At 59.3% G+C, this 16,245-nt stretch overlaps 1 protein-coding gene across 5 annotated transcripts in view; it reads right to left on the bottom strand.

Moving 5' to 3' along the window:
* GRAMD4 (GRAM domain containing 4) overlaps positions 1–15,781 on the bottom strand; it is a 140,511-nt gene extending 124,730 nt beyond the window's left edge. For 3 of the 5 annotated variants that reach the window (XM_055106053.2, XM_063603159.1, XM_055106055.2), the window contains exon 1: positions 15,579–15,737. In XM_055106053.2, coding sequence (XP_054962028.1) covers positions 15,579–15,607 — 29 coding nt within the window. In that variant the 5' untranslated portion in view covers positions 15,608–15,737. Of the gene's footprint in view, positions 1–15,578 lie in introns of all 5 variants that reach the window. The other 2 variants (XM_055106052.2, XM_063603157.1) reach the window with 2 other exon arrangements.
* Between the last annotated feature and the right edge of the window lie 464 nt (positions 15,782–16,245).

Raw genomic sequence — 16,245 nt, 5'->3', positions numbered from 1 at the left:
GGCAGGCTGCCAGCAGCCCCTCCATGATGCCGGCCACATCCTGGAGGTGCCGGGTGCGGTGTCAGCCAACAAATCAGCCGACACTGGGGTTTTTAAAGCCCCTTGCAGAGCTGGTCACCATACACGTGGGCCGCAGAATTCCAAGACTCTCGGGAGAGAAATCCTGCTTCTGCAGGCGTAGAGGATGTGGTTCCTCCCTGGTGCAGTCGGAACAGTGAAAACATTCAGGAAAGAAACGGAATCGAGCCCCTCCCGGCTATGAATGACTGAGTTCACCACACAGCCACAGTGGGGCTTCTTCACCTTGCTCACCATGACTCAGTGCTAACAGCCCACTTCATTCTTTTTTTTTTTTTTTTTTTTTTTTTTTGGAAACAGGGTCTCCTCCCTATGTTTCCCAGGCTGGCTTCAAACTCCTGGGCTCTATGGATCCTCCCGCCTTAGCCTCCCAAGGAGCTGGGACCACAGGCACGCACCCCTGCACCCAGCTCTGCTGTTTTTAATCGTACAATTAAGCAGTCAGTTATTTAAAAATACACACTTGCCCAACTTAAAAGAACCACACTTATTTATCAATTATGTTAGCTGGGCTGGTGGCAGTGGCAGTGGCAGTGGGCCTCATTCCCTAGGGCACTCTGGGGGCGCAACCCTATGGGGACTGTCCCCCAACTATGGCACCACCTAACCTGAGCCCCGGTGGCCCTGCTGAGCTGGGCGTCAGGATGGGGTCTCGACTCCCGTGACATCAACCAACTTTCCTGGAATGTGCCGTGATGCCCTTGACAAGTGTGGGGACTTGGGGGCGAGAGGGAGGGCCTTGCTGTGTCAAGCCTGCAGGCACAGGAGGGGACACACCAGTCCTGGGCTGGGCCCCAATGTCCCACTGATATCACAGATGCTTTCTGACTGTCCCTGGGCATGGCTAACTGAGGGGTGCAGGGGCTGAGGGGTGTGGGGGCTAACTTAGGGATGCGGGGGTTGGCCTTTCTGGGGTTTTTTTTTTTTTTTTTTTTTTTGAGACAGAGTCTCGCTCTGTTACCCAGGCTGGAGTGCAGTGGCTTGATCTTGGCTCACTGCAACCTCCGTCTCCCGAGTTCAAACGATTCTCGTGCCTCAACCTCCAGAGTAGCTGGGATTACAGGCGCCCACCACCACACCCGGCTAATTTTTATTTTTAGTAGAGACAGGGTTTTGCCATGTTGGCCAGACTGGTCTCCAACTACTGACCTCTGGTATTCCACCTGCCTCAGCCTCCCAAAATGCTGGGATTACAGGCGTGAGGCACCGTGCACGGCCCGGGGGTGGCCTTTATGAGGGATGCAACCTAGGACTTCAGCAATGTCCGTTAGCCTCTGCCTCATGGAGCTTCAGTAACGTCATCCAAATGAATTTGGTAAATCTGTCCAAAACAACAAACCCCAACTCCCACCTCAGCCTCCCAAGGAGCTGGGACTACGACATGCACCACCACACCCAGCTAATTTTTTATTTTTAGTAGAGATGGAGTCTCACTATGTTGCCCAGGCCATTCTCAAACTCCTGAGCTCACGCAATCCTCCCCCTCTCAGCCTCCCAAAGTGCTGGGACTACAGGCATGAGCCACTGCACCCAGCCCTGTTAATTTCTGTTTAAGTCCCTGAAGAGAGAATTTAAGATAAAGAGAGACTTCACTATCACACACTGGACCCCGCGGCTGAGAGGGGAGCAGTTTCCCACCTTAGGCCATTCCAGGGCTCTTGCCTTCTCTGGCTGTTTTTGGGGTTTGTTTGTTTGTTTTTCTTTTTCTTTTTAGACAGAGTCTTGCTCTATCACCCAGGCTGGAGTTGGCACGATCTTGGCTTACTGCAATCTCCGCCTCCCAGGTTCGTGCAATTTTCATCCCACAGCCTCCTGAGTAGCTGGGATTACAGGCACCCACCACCATGCTGGCTAATTTTTGTATTTTTAGTAGAGACAGAGTTTCACCATCTTGGCCAGGCTGGTCTCAGACTCCCGACCACAGACAATCCACCTGCCTCGGCCTCCCAAAGTGTTGGGATTACAGGCGTGAGCCAGTGCGCCCGGCCTCTGGCTGTTTTTATAAACTAGTAGTGTCCATCGTCCTTAGCTGTCCTCAGACAACACTGTGGACTCTCCCCCAATCTCTCTGAGCTCCTCCTCCCCTCACCCAAGCACGCCCTGGCGGGACCTCTGCTGCTCTCTCCCTCCCCTGTTGACACTCACCTGGGCCCAGCCCAGGTTTCTCCCCTCCCATTCCCCTCTACCAGGCCACCAAACCAGGCCAGTCACGAGCAACCGGCAGACACCAGCTGACTGGGTGTTAACGGCAGCAGCCCAGGCCTGGTCACACACACAGTGGCCCAGGTCACCTCCTTGGGACGCGCTCCTGGCCAATCCCAGCCCTCAGGGTTAGTGGAGCGCTCACCCATCCCCGGCACCTTCTCAGCTCTGCCAAGGACTGGCTGGAGGAAGGGCATTGGGAGAGGTCCCCAGTACTCCCGAACCCCACCCACCAGCCATCTTCCCCCAGCTTCCCAATCAAAGCCTCCCACCAAGAGGAATCAGGCCGAGGGCCATCCATGTGGCCCCAGAGCTGTCACAGCCAGACTCCCAGCTCAGCCCCTCTGGACGCAGGAGGCACGCAGGGCACAGGGCTGTCCAGGCAGCCCAGTAGCTGGTGTAGATGTGGGGGCAGGGCTCTGGCCCCCCAGGCCAAGGCTCTCCTGACTGCCACGGCTCTGCCCACCCGGGCCAACAGTGGGCAGGAATCAACCAGACTCAGGGCTCCCAACCAGGCCAGGACCCATCCTGCAAGACTGTCGTGGGAGTTACAGGAGGCGACACGGCCTCCCCACCAATACATGCCGCAGGAACCAGGCAGCAGGGAGGGCCACGAGGGGAGCTGGCTGAAGGGGTAGGGAGAAAGCTGCAGAAAGGGTGTTGACAGGAGGCCTCTCTGAGGGGCTGAGGGAGGGGAGGCAGTCAGGCTGCTGGGGAGCAGGGCGGGGGCTGAGGTCCTGGCAGTGCAGCAGGCCTCAGGGTGCACACAAAGCAGGTGGGTCACCTAGAAACCTGAGGAGTAGGCTGGGCCAGAAGAGTTAAGGATCCACCCCATGAGGCTGACGAGTGATCTTCTAAAATACTTAAATAAAGCAAACAGAGCGGGACTGGGGGGTAGCCACAGGGCATGGGCCCTGCAGGCAGAGCTGGGAACTCTCAGACACCCGCTTACTCACCTGCAAAGCAGGGGCAGCATGGGCCCTTCCAGGGTCACTGCAGAGGTGGCAGCCACCCCCCACATCCCCTGGCCCCAGCAGGTCTTCAGATAATAGGGCCACCCACTCACCTTCTCCCTGGGCAGCCCTCCCCATCCCCCCAAACAGCCCAGCCCCACACTGGGCCATCTGCCCTCGGGCCACGTGAGGCACAGCCCTCACACCCACGGCTCCCCCATATCAGAGCTGCCCCCACACCCAGGACTCCCCCACATATCAGAGCTGCCCCCACACCCAGGGCTCCCCCACATATCAGAGCTGCCCCCACACCCAGGGCTCCCCCACATATCAGAGCTGCCCCCACACCCACGGCTCCTCCATATCAGAGCCGCCCCCAAACCCAGGACTCCCCCCAAGAGCCAGGGCTGCCCTCTTTAACAAGGCTCCAGGGCTTTTGGGAAGGCAGCAGCGACTGGAGGGACAAGGACACTGAGCCAGGGTCTCCCAGCTCTGAAAAGGTCCTCCCTGGAGCACCAGCAGGCTGGGGAGTGTCGCCCATCCAGGTCCCCCCGCCCCCTGCCGTCCCTGCTTCTCCCATCAGTACTGACGGAGCACCTGCTGTGTACCCAGCCCTCTGCCCAGCGCCACAGTTACGAGCTGTGGTTGCACTGCCACAGGCCAGCACAGGACATCTCAAATGTTTACGAGAACTCTGCTGTCACCAACCTTACTGTGGGAGGAGGTGGGGGGACGCTGGCAGAGGCTGGGTCACCAGCCCCAGGCCCCACAGCTATGACAGGACCTGAGAAGAAAGGCTTCGGCTCCAGCCCAGCCTGGGCCACATCCAGGCTCTGCCCAGCCCGGACCGACGCCAGTGTCACATGCCCTCCTGAGACCTGTGTCAGGGAAGCCTAAGGACCCCGGGGATGGAGAGGGCGGTGCTGGGGCTCCTGGATCAGGCCGGGGAAGGAGGACGGACGAAAGGGTGGGCACCCCGCAGCTCCAGGAGCACTGGCCACCCCTGCCCCCCAACCAGGAACATCTTCAGATTGCTCATTCTCCAAAGGCAGCTGATGGCTAAGACTGCGAGGGACGGGGTGGGGTCTTTTAAAAGCTTAGAATGTGTCTGGCCAGAGGCCACAGCTCCCCTTTTGCCCTCTGTAGTGGTTTGACCCACTCCGCAGATACCAACATGAACAGCACTCGCCCGGGGAGGGTGCTCCAACAAGCCAGCCGGGTCTGCCCCGCATCCACAGAGCTCAGCAGGCCTGCCACCTCCCTGCCCTTGCGTGGTGCTGCCTGGAGGGATGGAAGACGGACAGCCAGACAGGGACGGAGGTGTGCTGACCTCAGCTCTGCCCCTCCTGACCTACTGGCTCCTCATCCATTGGGTTGTGGGGGACGCTGGGCAGTCACTGGGGTTACCTGGCTTCTCCCATGCTCCTAGGTTCTGACAGCAGATGGGGTGGCTGGGGGTGACCCCCCAGGGCCTGCCTATCCTGAGTCACAGCTCTAGATGTCGGGTTTAGAGAGAGACTCTGGGACACAGCCCCCAAAGGCGGCTCCATGGGGCTCCACCAGGGCTAGGGCTGTCCCAGAGTCTCTCTCTAAACCCAACATCTAGAGCCAAGTAGACACCACCCACTCCCTCCCCGCCTGTGCCCCTCCTGACCAGGCCCTGCCCCTGGACCCTCAGGCCTTTTGCCAACCTGTGATGTGAGTGCGTCTGCCCAGACGGGGAGGATCAGGAGCCCTGTACCATCCTCCCACGGCCCCACCCCGACGCCCGGGCTTCTGGCGCACACGCCTGTTTCACTTCCTCTCCACCAAACATCTGCCACCTCCACTGTTGGGCAGGTCAGGCTCCAGGGGCCAGCAACGACCACCAGTCAGTTCCACCTGTTTCAACCCTACCTCGGGCCAGTGCCTCTGGGTCCCTCCCTCCCGAGCTGGGGTTGGCTGAGTGTGCCTGCCTAGGCTTCTCCCACAGGACAGGACAGGACAGGACAGGACAGGACGGAGCCTTGCCCACTGACCCCCATCCAGCCCACTGGCCCCCCGCCCCGGCCTGGGCTGCCTGCCAGTTATGCTGCTGGTGGAGGCCCTCCCCCTCAAGTCTTTGTCAGACCCTGACTATCCCCCTAGTTGGAAGAGAAGGGCTACAGAAAGCAAGCAGTAGACACAAACCTGGGGCACTGAAGCCGGAACAGGACCCCAAAGGGCCTCCGCCTCCCAGAGCTGATGGCCCGGTGTCACTCCGGACGGCTGGGCTTTTGGAACAGACTTCCCCTTCCCACCCCCACACACTTAAACCTGACAGTTTCACTTCTTGGGTGGAGAATGTGTGAAATGATTCACACACCTTGCTGGGGTCCAGCAGTGGCTGGGGACACAATGTCACCTTCTACTCCGGAGCCCCAGATCACTGGCTCATCACAGCCCAGCGGGCACACACGCTCCACAGATCACAGGGGCCTCCACTCTTGCGGGGTCCACTCCATGTTGTCAGCTGAGCATTCCCCCAGGGCAGGGGATAATCCACTTCATCAGGGTTCTGTGGCAAACAAGAGCCACTGGGCGCAGAGTGGGCTGAGAAAGTATGTGAGGAAGTAGGCGACCATCAGCACGGGCTTTGTCCAGCATCACGGGGTAGTTATGGTCCGGTTCTTCCCGGGTAAGAGGCTGGGTTCTGGGACACTGATGGGGTGTGGGTGTTGCTTCAGACTTTTAAATGCCAAACTCCCCACCCAGGGGCCAAGGTCTACACACACCTTTCTACCTCTGCCCATCCAGGTCCCAAGTGCCCTCAGAGCTGCAGGGCCTCAGCTCCCTCCTCGTCAGCTGCAGGGCAGGAAGACAGAGGACCCTGCAGGCTGTCACTGCTCAGGCCAGGCTCACCCCAGGGCCGCTTTCCCCAGCAGACAGGTAGGGTTTCCCCCCAACTCATGTCCCAGCAGGGACAGCAGCCAGTCGCCCTGAGAAGCTGAGACCCCACCAGCGATTCCGCCACACCAGAGCTCTGGGTGCAGTAGGATACCTGGCTCCTTCGTCTGCCCCCTGAAGGCCCTCGTCTCTGTGTCATGGGGCTAGGCCCTCCCATGAACCCCACGTTTCCCCAACTCTATGGAGTGTGTCTAAGGAAGCAGGTGGAATTGGCCTGGCTCCCCCAGTCTGGGGCCTAGAGCAGAGCCCAGGGAGCCAGGGAGCCCTGGGCTGGGGAGGGGAGGGCAGACAGAGGAGGGGACAGAGCCCCTCCGAGCCAGCGTCACCTGGCAAATGCCTCCGACCATCGCACCGGACTGAGCCAGCCCACCAATCTCAACCTGGAAAGCAGGGAGGCGCCAATGGGGCCCAGTGAGGATGGGGGTGGGGCACGTGGGGCGGTGGGGAGGAGCCAGGGCAAGGAGGGAGACACGGTCAGCGGGAAGGCAGGAGGCTGGCCCCAGGTAAGGGCATAGGCAGGCGAGTGGGCCACCCCCTAAGCTGCATTCCCAAGAATGCTGGCATCCCCAGCGAGGGCAGCCCTGGCTCCCCGGGCTCTGCTCTAGGTCCCAGACTGGGGGAGCCAGGCCAATTCCACCTGCTTCCTTAGACACACTCCATAGGGTTGGGGAAACGTGGGGGTCATGGGAGGGCCTAGCCCCATAGCACAGAGACAAGGGCCTTCGGGGGCAGACAAAGGAGCCAGGTATCCCACTGCACCCAAGACGTGGCGGAACCTCAGTCCTAGCCCCAGAGCAGGCATATGCTGGTTGGGTCTCCAGGAGCCTTGCACAGAGGCTGACCTTTAACAAGCTGACCTGAGAGGCCGGTCTCAAGCCATCCCCACTCCTGTGTCCTATAAACTCCTGTGCCCCTCCCTCATCGCTCCAGAGAGCCCTCCTTGTCGCTCCCTCCCTGGCAGGGTCAGGCCCTTCCCCATCCCATAGACCAGGCTCTCTTTACCTTTCCACCTCCCAGAAGCTCCCTCCCACCATGTGTGCCCTGAAGGCAGAAGCATCATTCAGGTGCCCCGGACAGGTGATAAGAGGCCAGCACCCCTCATGGGACCGCGAACACAAGGGTGAAAGTCTTGTATTCCAGGCAAGGGCCTTGGGGTGCTGTGACCGGAGGCTTCCTGGGTCTAGGGCCGAAGTTAACCCAACATCAAGAAAACAAGACAGGCAGCCGGGCGCAGTGGCTCACGCCTATAATCCCAGCACTTTGGGAGGCGGAGGCAGGCGGATCACCTGACGTCAGGAGTTTGAGACCAGCCTGACCAACATGGAGAAACCCCGACTCTACTAAAAATACAAAATTAGCTGGGCGTTGTGGTGCGTGCCTGTAGTCCCAGCTACTCGGGAGGCTGAGGCAGGAGAATCACTTGAACCTGGGAGGTGGAGGTTGCAATGAGCCACGATCACGCCATTGCACTCCAGCCTGGGCAACAAGAGCAAAACTCCATCTAAAAAAAAAAAAAAGAAAGAAAGAAAAAAGACAGGCTCCACTCAGATCCCCAAAATGCTGCCTGGAAAACACCGCCGACAAACCAGCAGACGAGGAGTGACCACCTGGTTCTCTCTCTTCCCAAAACTTCTGCAAGGGCCTGACGCATTCCTGAATGAAAGACGCTTAACAGAAAGGCCAGCAGATGCGGCTCTGCAGATCTTTTCAAAGGCCGTCCCCTGCCAGGGTGGCAAGTTCAGAGGCAGAGAGGGGACAGACCTGGCCAGGACGGAGTCGGAGATTTGTCTGAGCTCTAAAGCGTCCCGCCGGCAGCCTTTCTCCTCCTTCCCCGAGGAGGCCGGGCTCCAGGATGCGTTCTAAGTCAGCCCCACTTTCACGTCTCAAAGCAACGCCAAGCCCGTGCCCGTCCCTGCGGGGCCGGGCTGACTAAGCACAGCAGGGAAGTCCCTGGTTCTCCTGCAGCCTCCCTCCCCTCTTCCCTCTAAGTCGTGGAATCATGATGGGGAGGTGGCGGCCCCTCCCCAGCCCCAGCCAGCCATGCTGCGGCAGCATACCGGGAGCCCGGGCTCGAAGCCAGGGGATCGGGAACTGCTTCCCGAGGGGTCCCACTAACAACTCCAGTCCCACTACGCAGACACACCGGTACTAACAATTAAGTAGATGTGTGGCAAGCGGTGGGAGTCTGGTTTCCTGCTGCTTGAATAGACACGAATTGATCTGCAAGAAAGGAGACGAGAAAGATCCATGTAGGAAACGGATCAGAGTTCATCAGCGGCGCGAACTCACACTTTGCTCAGTACAGGTACAGGAGGCTACGCGCGGACACAGGCAGAGACATGTACATATGTGCGCATCAGCTCACGCGTGCATTTCCTTGCTGTCAGCTAAGAGGGCCCAGAAGCAATGACACCCCGGTAGTGATGAGCGCACCCGCCACCTGGATCTTGGTTTCCGATTCTGCCCTCCAACAAAAGGAACCCGGGCTCCCTGCAGAAGGGGCTGACTCTAGGCCTGGGCAGGGAATGGACAAGCTGAGCCTGGAGCATCTCACAGGGCCAGAAAGTGAGGAAGGACTCACACCACCCACCGTGAAGGGGTGCGTCCAGGGAACCCAACAGCCAGCACTGGAACAAGTGAGCAAACAAAATAATGGCATTCCGCATTGACCTAGAGGATTAAATGAGTATCCACGAACCCACACGGATAAGTAAGCGGCTGCATAAACTGATAAATGGGGAGAAGAGACAGACCCCCCGAAGAAGAAGGCCACATCAGTGACGCAGCCACTCTGCCCTCAAGGAGGCAGGCGTGACTCCCCAGCCCTTAAGAGTGGCTGCGTGTAGTGACCTCCTCCCAAAGGCAACAGTACTGGAGGGAGGAAACACAAGAACTGCCGTGAAGACCCCTGACAAACACATCTCAGGCGGGTGGCCAAGTCAGCACCAGCAGCCGCGGGCCACATCGAAGGCATGCGCCTGGCGTGACGAGGTAAGAGGGCACCATGCCCCTGTGGTCTTCCTCCCGCTAAGACAGGGCCCCAGTCTCACCATGAGAAATACATCCAAATTCCAACAGAGGAATTCCAATTGTCCAAACAGACAAATTCCAATGGATGGAGATCCCACAATACACCTACTATTTCTTAAGACTGTCAGAGTTATCAAAACTAAGAAAAGTCTGAGAAGCTGTCATAGCAAAGAGGAGCTTACAGAGACATGACAGCTAGATGTCATCTGGGACCCTAGACGCAGTCTTGGAACAGAAAAAGGACATTAGGTAAAACCTAATGAATCTGAACAAACTATGTACTTTGGCTAATGATAATGTATCAATATTAGTCCATGGATTGTAACAAACCTATCACACTAATGTAAGATGTTAATCACCAGACAAACTGCAACTGTTGGTAGGGATAATTTGGAAACTCTGTATTATCTCTGCAATTTCTCTATAAATCTAAAACAGTTTTTAAAAAATAGAGTTGGCTGGGTGTGGTGGCTCACACCTGTAATCCCAGCACTTTGAGAGACCGAAGCGAATGGATCACCTAAGGTCAGGAATTCGAGACCAGCCTGACCAACATGGTGAAACCCCATCTCTACTAAAAATACAAAATTAGCCAGGCATGGTGGTGCATGTCTGTCATCCCAGCTACTTGGGAGGCTGAGGTAGGAGAATCGCTTGAACCCGGGAGGCAGAGGTTGTGGTGAGCTGAGATCGCACCATTGCACTCCAGCCTGGGCAACAAGAGCGAAACTCCATCTCAAAAGAAAAAAGAGAGAAAGGTGGTCACCACAGGCAGGGAGGAAGGGTCCAGGGAGTGCCTAAAGTGTCTAGAAGGCCCAGGTTCCTGTTTGGGTTTCGATTGTGGTGATGGCTGCACAACTTGGTGAATGTACTAGAAGTCTGTGAACTGTGCAGTTTCAATGAGTGTGTTGTATGGTGTGTGAATTACATCTCAATAAAGACGCTGACAAACACACCTCAGCCAGGTGGCCAAGGTCAACACCAAGAGTGAGGAACAAACAAATTCACTCCCAGCCTGGCTCCTGGCCCTACCCAACTCCACAGCCCAGCTCAGACCCGAGCCAGGGTCCCAGGATACCAGGCACAATGAGGTGCCGCTCCAGGTCGCTGGACATGAGCAGAGACCCCTAACTTCAGGAGCCCACCTTCTAGAAGGGAAGCGTGGTAAACAGTAGACAAACAAGAACCTCAGGAAGAGGAGAGCAGTGACAGCAGAGGCACAGCTGGGGCACTCATGGGAGGCCTCCCTGGAGGGGGGACGTGGAGCAGAGAGGTCCCAGGAACGGCCGGCAGGGGAACCGACCAAGAGAGGCTGAGCCGTTTCCTGGAGCCTCCTAACCGCCTGCTGCCCAGCATTCAGCTTCTCCCACTGCAGCTTCTCGGGAGTTTGGTGGCACAGAGTCCCAAGCAGAGTCTCTTGTCCCTCCTGTTCCCCAGGGACAAGTAACAATTCACCAAGCACAAAGCTTCACGGTTTCCCAGCAGCCCCACACTCTGCCTCCTTGGACCTCACTTCACAGAGGGCAGTGACTCGGCCACTGCAAAGTGCATCCCAGAAGCCCTCACTCCTCGACCACCCATGGCCTCCACACCCAGCCCCACCCAGCCCCAGCCAAGGCCCCAGCACTGCTCCTCAGTAGACCTGCTTCCTCTAGGGAAGTGGCAGCCAGGCCTCTCCACCCACCTGGGCCTCCCTGTGGGAGGTGGTGCAGACGCAGCCACCTCAGGCCAGAGCCAGCTCTCAAGCTCTGGCTTCTATACCCTAGGCCAAGGCCCTCGTTTACAGGTGACCAAACTGAGGCCCAGAGAGGTTAGGTGTCTTGCCCAAGAACACACAGCAGCAAGATCAAGCACGCTCTCCGCCCAACCCCCATGCATATGGGGCTTAGGTTAGAAGCACAGCCCATTGGTCCAAACCCACCTCTACCACGCAGCAACCTGTGGCTCTGTGCCAGGGCTTCCTCCTGCGTGAAATGCAGCTAACAAGAGCACCTACCTCCAGTTGGTACGAAAATAAATCATGTCTCATGCTTAGAGGGCTGTCTGGCCCCGAGCAGGACATGCTGTCCGAATCTTGCTATTTACTGCACATTTGACAGCAAAAAGAGAAGTCTCATCATGACTTTGAGTTTATTGCTGATATTTCTCTCACAAAACCCCCCTTAGAGGAGGGTTATCAGGAAGGCAGAAAGGCTGCAATGTTTATGAGCATAGCCTTGGGGGCAAAGCCACCCACGTGCAAATCCCAGCTCTGCTCGGGAATGAACTGGGGACTTAGGCAAGTGGCACTGCCTCCCGGTGCCTCAGTTTCCTTATCTGTAAAATGGGGTGAAGCTGTGTGCTCTGCAGACTTGGTTGAGACAATTTGTGTGAAACACTCAGCGCAGGCCTGCTGTGCAGAATGAGTGATTTCTATTACTATTATTAATGTTTTTGATAGGCCGGTACTTCCTGCCTTTCCTGTGTAACCACAGGGGACTTTAGTCACTGGGCTTAAACATAATCACAACCCTAGGTTATAACTCAAACGCCAAACAATCAGAACAGTAGCCCTGTAGACGGGACTGTCATTAGTGGCGAATTACCAGCCCAAAGTGTCCGCCCAGGCCTCTGCCACATGCCGAGATACCAAAGGCAAAACAACAGGGCTTTCTCCAATTAGGGAAACACGCATTTTCTTTTCTCTTTTCTTTTTTTTTGAGACGGAGTTTCGCTCTTGTTGCCCAGGCTGGAGTGCAATGGCGCGATCTCAGCTCACCCCAACCTCTGCCTCCCAGGTTCAAGCGATTCTCCTGCCTCAGCCTCCCAAGTAGCTGGGATGACAGACATGCGCCAACAGGCCCGGTTAATTTTTTGTATTTTTAGTAGACGTGGGGATTTCTCCATGTTGGTCAGGCTGGTCTTGAATTCCCGACCTCAGGTGATCCGCCCGCCTGGGCCTCCCAAAGTGTTGGGATTACAGGCGTGAGCCAGCCCGCCCGGCGAAACCCACATTTTCTTGCGCCATCTCTGTCTCTAAGAGAGTCTGAGTGACCTGCCTCTAAGTTCTCAAGTTAAACTATTACATTTCCCCAGCAGCCAAGGGCTCCAAGCAGGTGACAGGCTGGCCTGGGCCCCACCCGCTGGGCTGGGTTAGGCCTGTGACACTCTGTTCACATAACTGTCCCCTTGGGAGATCCAGGCCTCCTCCCAGACCCCCCAGCCACACCTGACGGTGGAGGACTTGAACTTTTACTCCTTTACAAGCAGTATTTTTCAGGACCATTGCTGTGCCACCAAAAGGCAAAGAAAAGGCAGATCTAAACCCACCGTGGTGCCAAAGAGACCCCAAGCCAGCCTGTGGGATGCCCAAACCAGAGGCCTTCGAAAGCACTGTGAGTGGTCCACTTGGCCTCGGAGGCGCCCAGCAGACGACCATCTCCAAGCCAGGCAAGAGACGCTGCTTCCCAGCGAGCACCCTCTGCCTTCTGCCTGTTACTCACTAAACCCGGCCACAGCTTCTCTCCCTCAATTCACTGTCAATTTCTGTCGGAGCAGGGATGCTCTGCCACACACCCCAACACTGTCCCTGCTGCCCCGGGCCTTCTGCAGAGACGGTCTCCTTTCCCCTAAAGAGGCCAGGCAGCAGCCTCTTGGGCCGCCTTGCAGGGGAGGAGGCAGGAACTCAGGCAGGGGGTGACCAGCCACCCAGCCAGTCCCTGGTGTATTCCCTCCCAGCCAGCACACGCCCACACCAACAGGAGCTCTGTAAATACCCAAGTCCCTACCATGGCCACTAAGCAGGAGCCCCCAAACCTAACACACAGAAGCCCACATACAGGGACGCCTCCCCAGCTCCCCGAGATGGGGCAGCCTCCTAAAATGAGGCCCTGGCCGGAGCCCCGTCATGACGGGACTGGAACCCCAATGCCAAACAAACCCCAGTAGATTCGGCTACCGGAGAGAAATACCCAAACAGAGAAACATGGGGAACTGGAAGGGGGCTTCATGTGGCTCCCAGGGACGAGAGGGGGCACACGGATGGCACAATCACTAACACAGATCACATCATGGGACTATCGGGGCCCCAGGTTCTCCCATAACAGGAAAGTCACCAGGACCCGTCAGGTGGGGTGCTGCTGTTTCTGTAACATGTCTAACACCGCTCTGATACTCCTTCCAAAGAGAAAACAGGCTTCAGGCTGGCAGCCCTCCCTGGCAGCCCTCCCTGGCAGCAGAGGCTCACTAGGCTCCAATAACACTTTGTTTTCATTGAGACTGAACCACTATTCTATTCTATTCTACAGCAGAAATGGTGATTCAGGAAAACCGGCTCTGATTCTCCTCCCTCGTTTTCTAGTTGGTGAAGGTGAAGCCTGGGAGAGCGGAGAGCAAAGGTCACCTGACGCCGGCGCCGGGCTCCACAGATAAGAGGAGGGTACTAAGGGGAAGGCCTGGAAGGCTGGTGGTTTGGAGAGAGACCACCTGGTTCTTTCCCAGTGAAGGGTCCTCCACCTCCCTCAGCAGGAGACCCAGAATAAACAGCCTCCCAGGGCTATGTGGAAACACACCACAACTTTGAGACTTTCCCGTGCTCTCCAGAGTGCAAGACAGACATCACCGGACAGGCCCCGCCTGCCCCCAGGCTGCATGGCTGGGACAGCCGCACTCCACGTATCAGCCACAGGGGCAGCTGAGAGGAAAGAGCAGCAGAGCAGAGGGCTGGTGGCTCACTGAGACCCCAGGTGCCCAATTTCCCAGGCTCCAGGATCAAGCTGCATCTCCCTGTGAGCCCGGCACGGTGAGGACTGTGGGGCTTCGAGGTCTGCCCCAGGACCACAAAGTGCTGCAGAAGGGTCCACACGGCTGCCAAGGCAGGAGGAAGGCAAGACAGGCAGGGCCCCTTTCCTGGACCAGGCAGGGGTCTTCGGAAGGGTGTGCAGCAGGAAGGAGGGGCAGGGTTACTGAGGTCACTCATCTGGGGAGTCCCAGCTAACAACAGGGGAACGTGGTTTCACCCCAGCACGGGGCAGAGGCAGCACGGGGCAGAGGCGCCCTGGCCAGACTGTGCATCCCCAAATGGGCCTGGGACACAAAAGTCAGGAAGACAGACTTCAGACTTCAGGCTCAGCCACAGCGCCGGGGCAGAGGCCATGACTGACCTCCTAAACCCATTCTGAACCCCAACTCAGGGCGAGCCCAGCCTGAGAAGGCCCACATCACCTCATTCAATCCTCTTACCTGCCCCTGCCCACTTGCTAGTGAGGAAACTGAGGCCCAGGAGGCTCACTACCTTGCCCAAGGTCACAGAGCAGGAGGGTGAGGGAAGCAAGTCCCAGACGCCTCTCTCGGGTGCTGCCCTCGACTTCTGAGGCAACAGAGCCCTGACCCTGACCTCCCTCCCAGGCCCAGCCCCAGGGCAGGGCTGCACTGGGCTGGGACTCAGGCACCTCCTTTTTGGCATGTAGGAGAGACACCTCTGAATTTTCTTCCTAACCCACACAAGGCAGGCAAGAAGGGAACCCCATCCTGCAAAAGGCCTCCCCCAAACCGAATCTTTCCTACCTCAGGAGATGCAGGGTTGGCAATAGCCGAAAAAGTGGACTTGGCTCTGGGGGAGTCACACTCAGGTCCCTGGCCCCGGGGCACTGCTGCACCTTCTGCCACACAGCCAACAGGGCAGGGGCACCAGCCCACCCGGCTGAGGACAAACTGGCTCTCCTCCCTCCCTTGTCCAGGGCCTGGCAGGGGTGCAGGTTCTGCTCTAGACATGTGGGGCCTCAGGCCGGGGTTGCCACACTGCACCCCACGTTCTGGCAGGCGCACGGGCCTGGGCTACAGCCAAGGTGCCAGCCCGCCCCAGCAGAGCCCCATGAGCTCAACATCCCAAACAAAGGGAGAGGAGACAGGGCAGAAAGTGGGGTGCACGGAGGGGACAAGCGCCCACAACTTTTTGGAGAGGTCGTCTGTAGGGAAGCAGGGTCTGGGGCGCCCTCCTCCTCTCCCGTCCCACCCGGGAGTGGATCTGCAAGACGACATTGGCGGGCCCGGGCCGATACCGTCCCCCTCCAGTGGCCCAGCGTCGGTGACCCCCGGTCCGGCGACCCCCACCCCAGTCCAGGCCCAGCAACCCCGAGATGTCCTCGTCTCCCCCAGCCGGCAGGCAGAACCCGGACCTGCGGCCGCAGGTGCCCGCGGGGGGCAGCCGTGACGCGCGGGACCCGGGGGCGTGTGCGGGGCGCGCCCGCGCAGGGCCCTGCTCGGAGGGTCGCCGGCTCGGGCCCGGGCGGCGGCGGCGGCGGCGGGGAGAGCGCGGCCGAGTGCGCTGGGTCGCGAGCCGCCTGCCCAGAAGGGAGAGTGGTCGCGGGGCAACCAGGTCGGGGTGGGTGGGTGTCCGCGCGCGCCGCTTACCCTGAGCGGATATCGGGGCCAACTCTCATCCACCCGCCGCGGCGCCCCCCTCGCCGGCCGCCCGGCCGCGCTACGCCTGCCGCCCGCCCGGGAGCCCAGCGGCGCCGGGGAGCCGGGAGGAGGCGGCCCCGCGGGTCCCGGCCACGAGCGCGGAGGCGGCGGCGGCGCCAGGTCGCGCGCTCGCGTCCCGCTGCGCGGAGTCTGCGCGCCCCCGGCCCCGTTGCGCAGCCGCCGCCCCGCCCCGCGCCGCACCTTAAAGGGGCCGCGCCCCGCGCGCCACCCCGGCCCCGCCCCCGCCCCGCGGCCGCCTCGGGGTCCGCGGGGGCGCGCCTGCCCTGGCGGGTCCGCGTGCGCGAGCTCGGTCACGCGGCGCGGCCTTTGTTTGGGTGGCCACGTGCGCCCCCGCCGCTCGCACCCACGCGCACGCGCGGCCGCCGCCGGCCACGGTCACGCCGTCCGCGCGCTTGCCACGGCGGACGCCACGGGCTCAGCCGCGCACGAGCACGCTCGCTGCTGTGGCCTCGCCCGCGCCCCGCGGGACCGCCCGCCTTTCTAGAGATGGGTCAGGGACTGGGCTGCCGGTGGAAACCCGCGTCCCGGGTGGAAATGCCTTTCCTCGACCGCCTCGCGGGGCGCCGAACGCGGCCCCACGCCGGGGCTGGACCTG

Source organism: Pan paniscus, chromosome 23, assembly GCF_029289425.2.
Source record: "Pan paniscus chromosome 23, NHGRI_mPanPan1-v2.0_pri, whole genome shotgun sequence".
Classification (NCBI taxonomy): domain Eukaryota; kingdom Metazoa; phylum Chordata; class Mammalia; order Primates; family Hominidae; genus Pan; species Pan paniscus.
The sequence above is the reverse complement of the archived record's forward strand: the minus strand, read 5'-3'. Positions and strand labels throughout refer to the sequence as shown.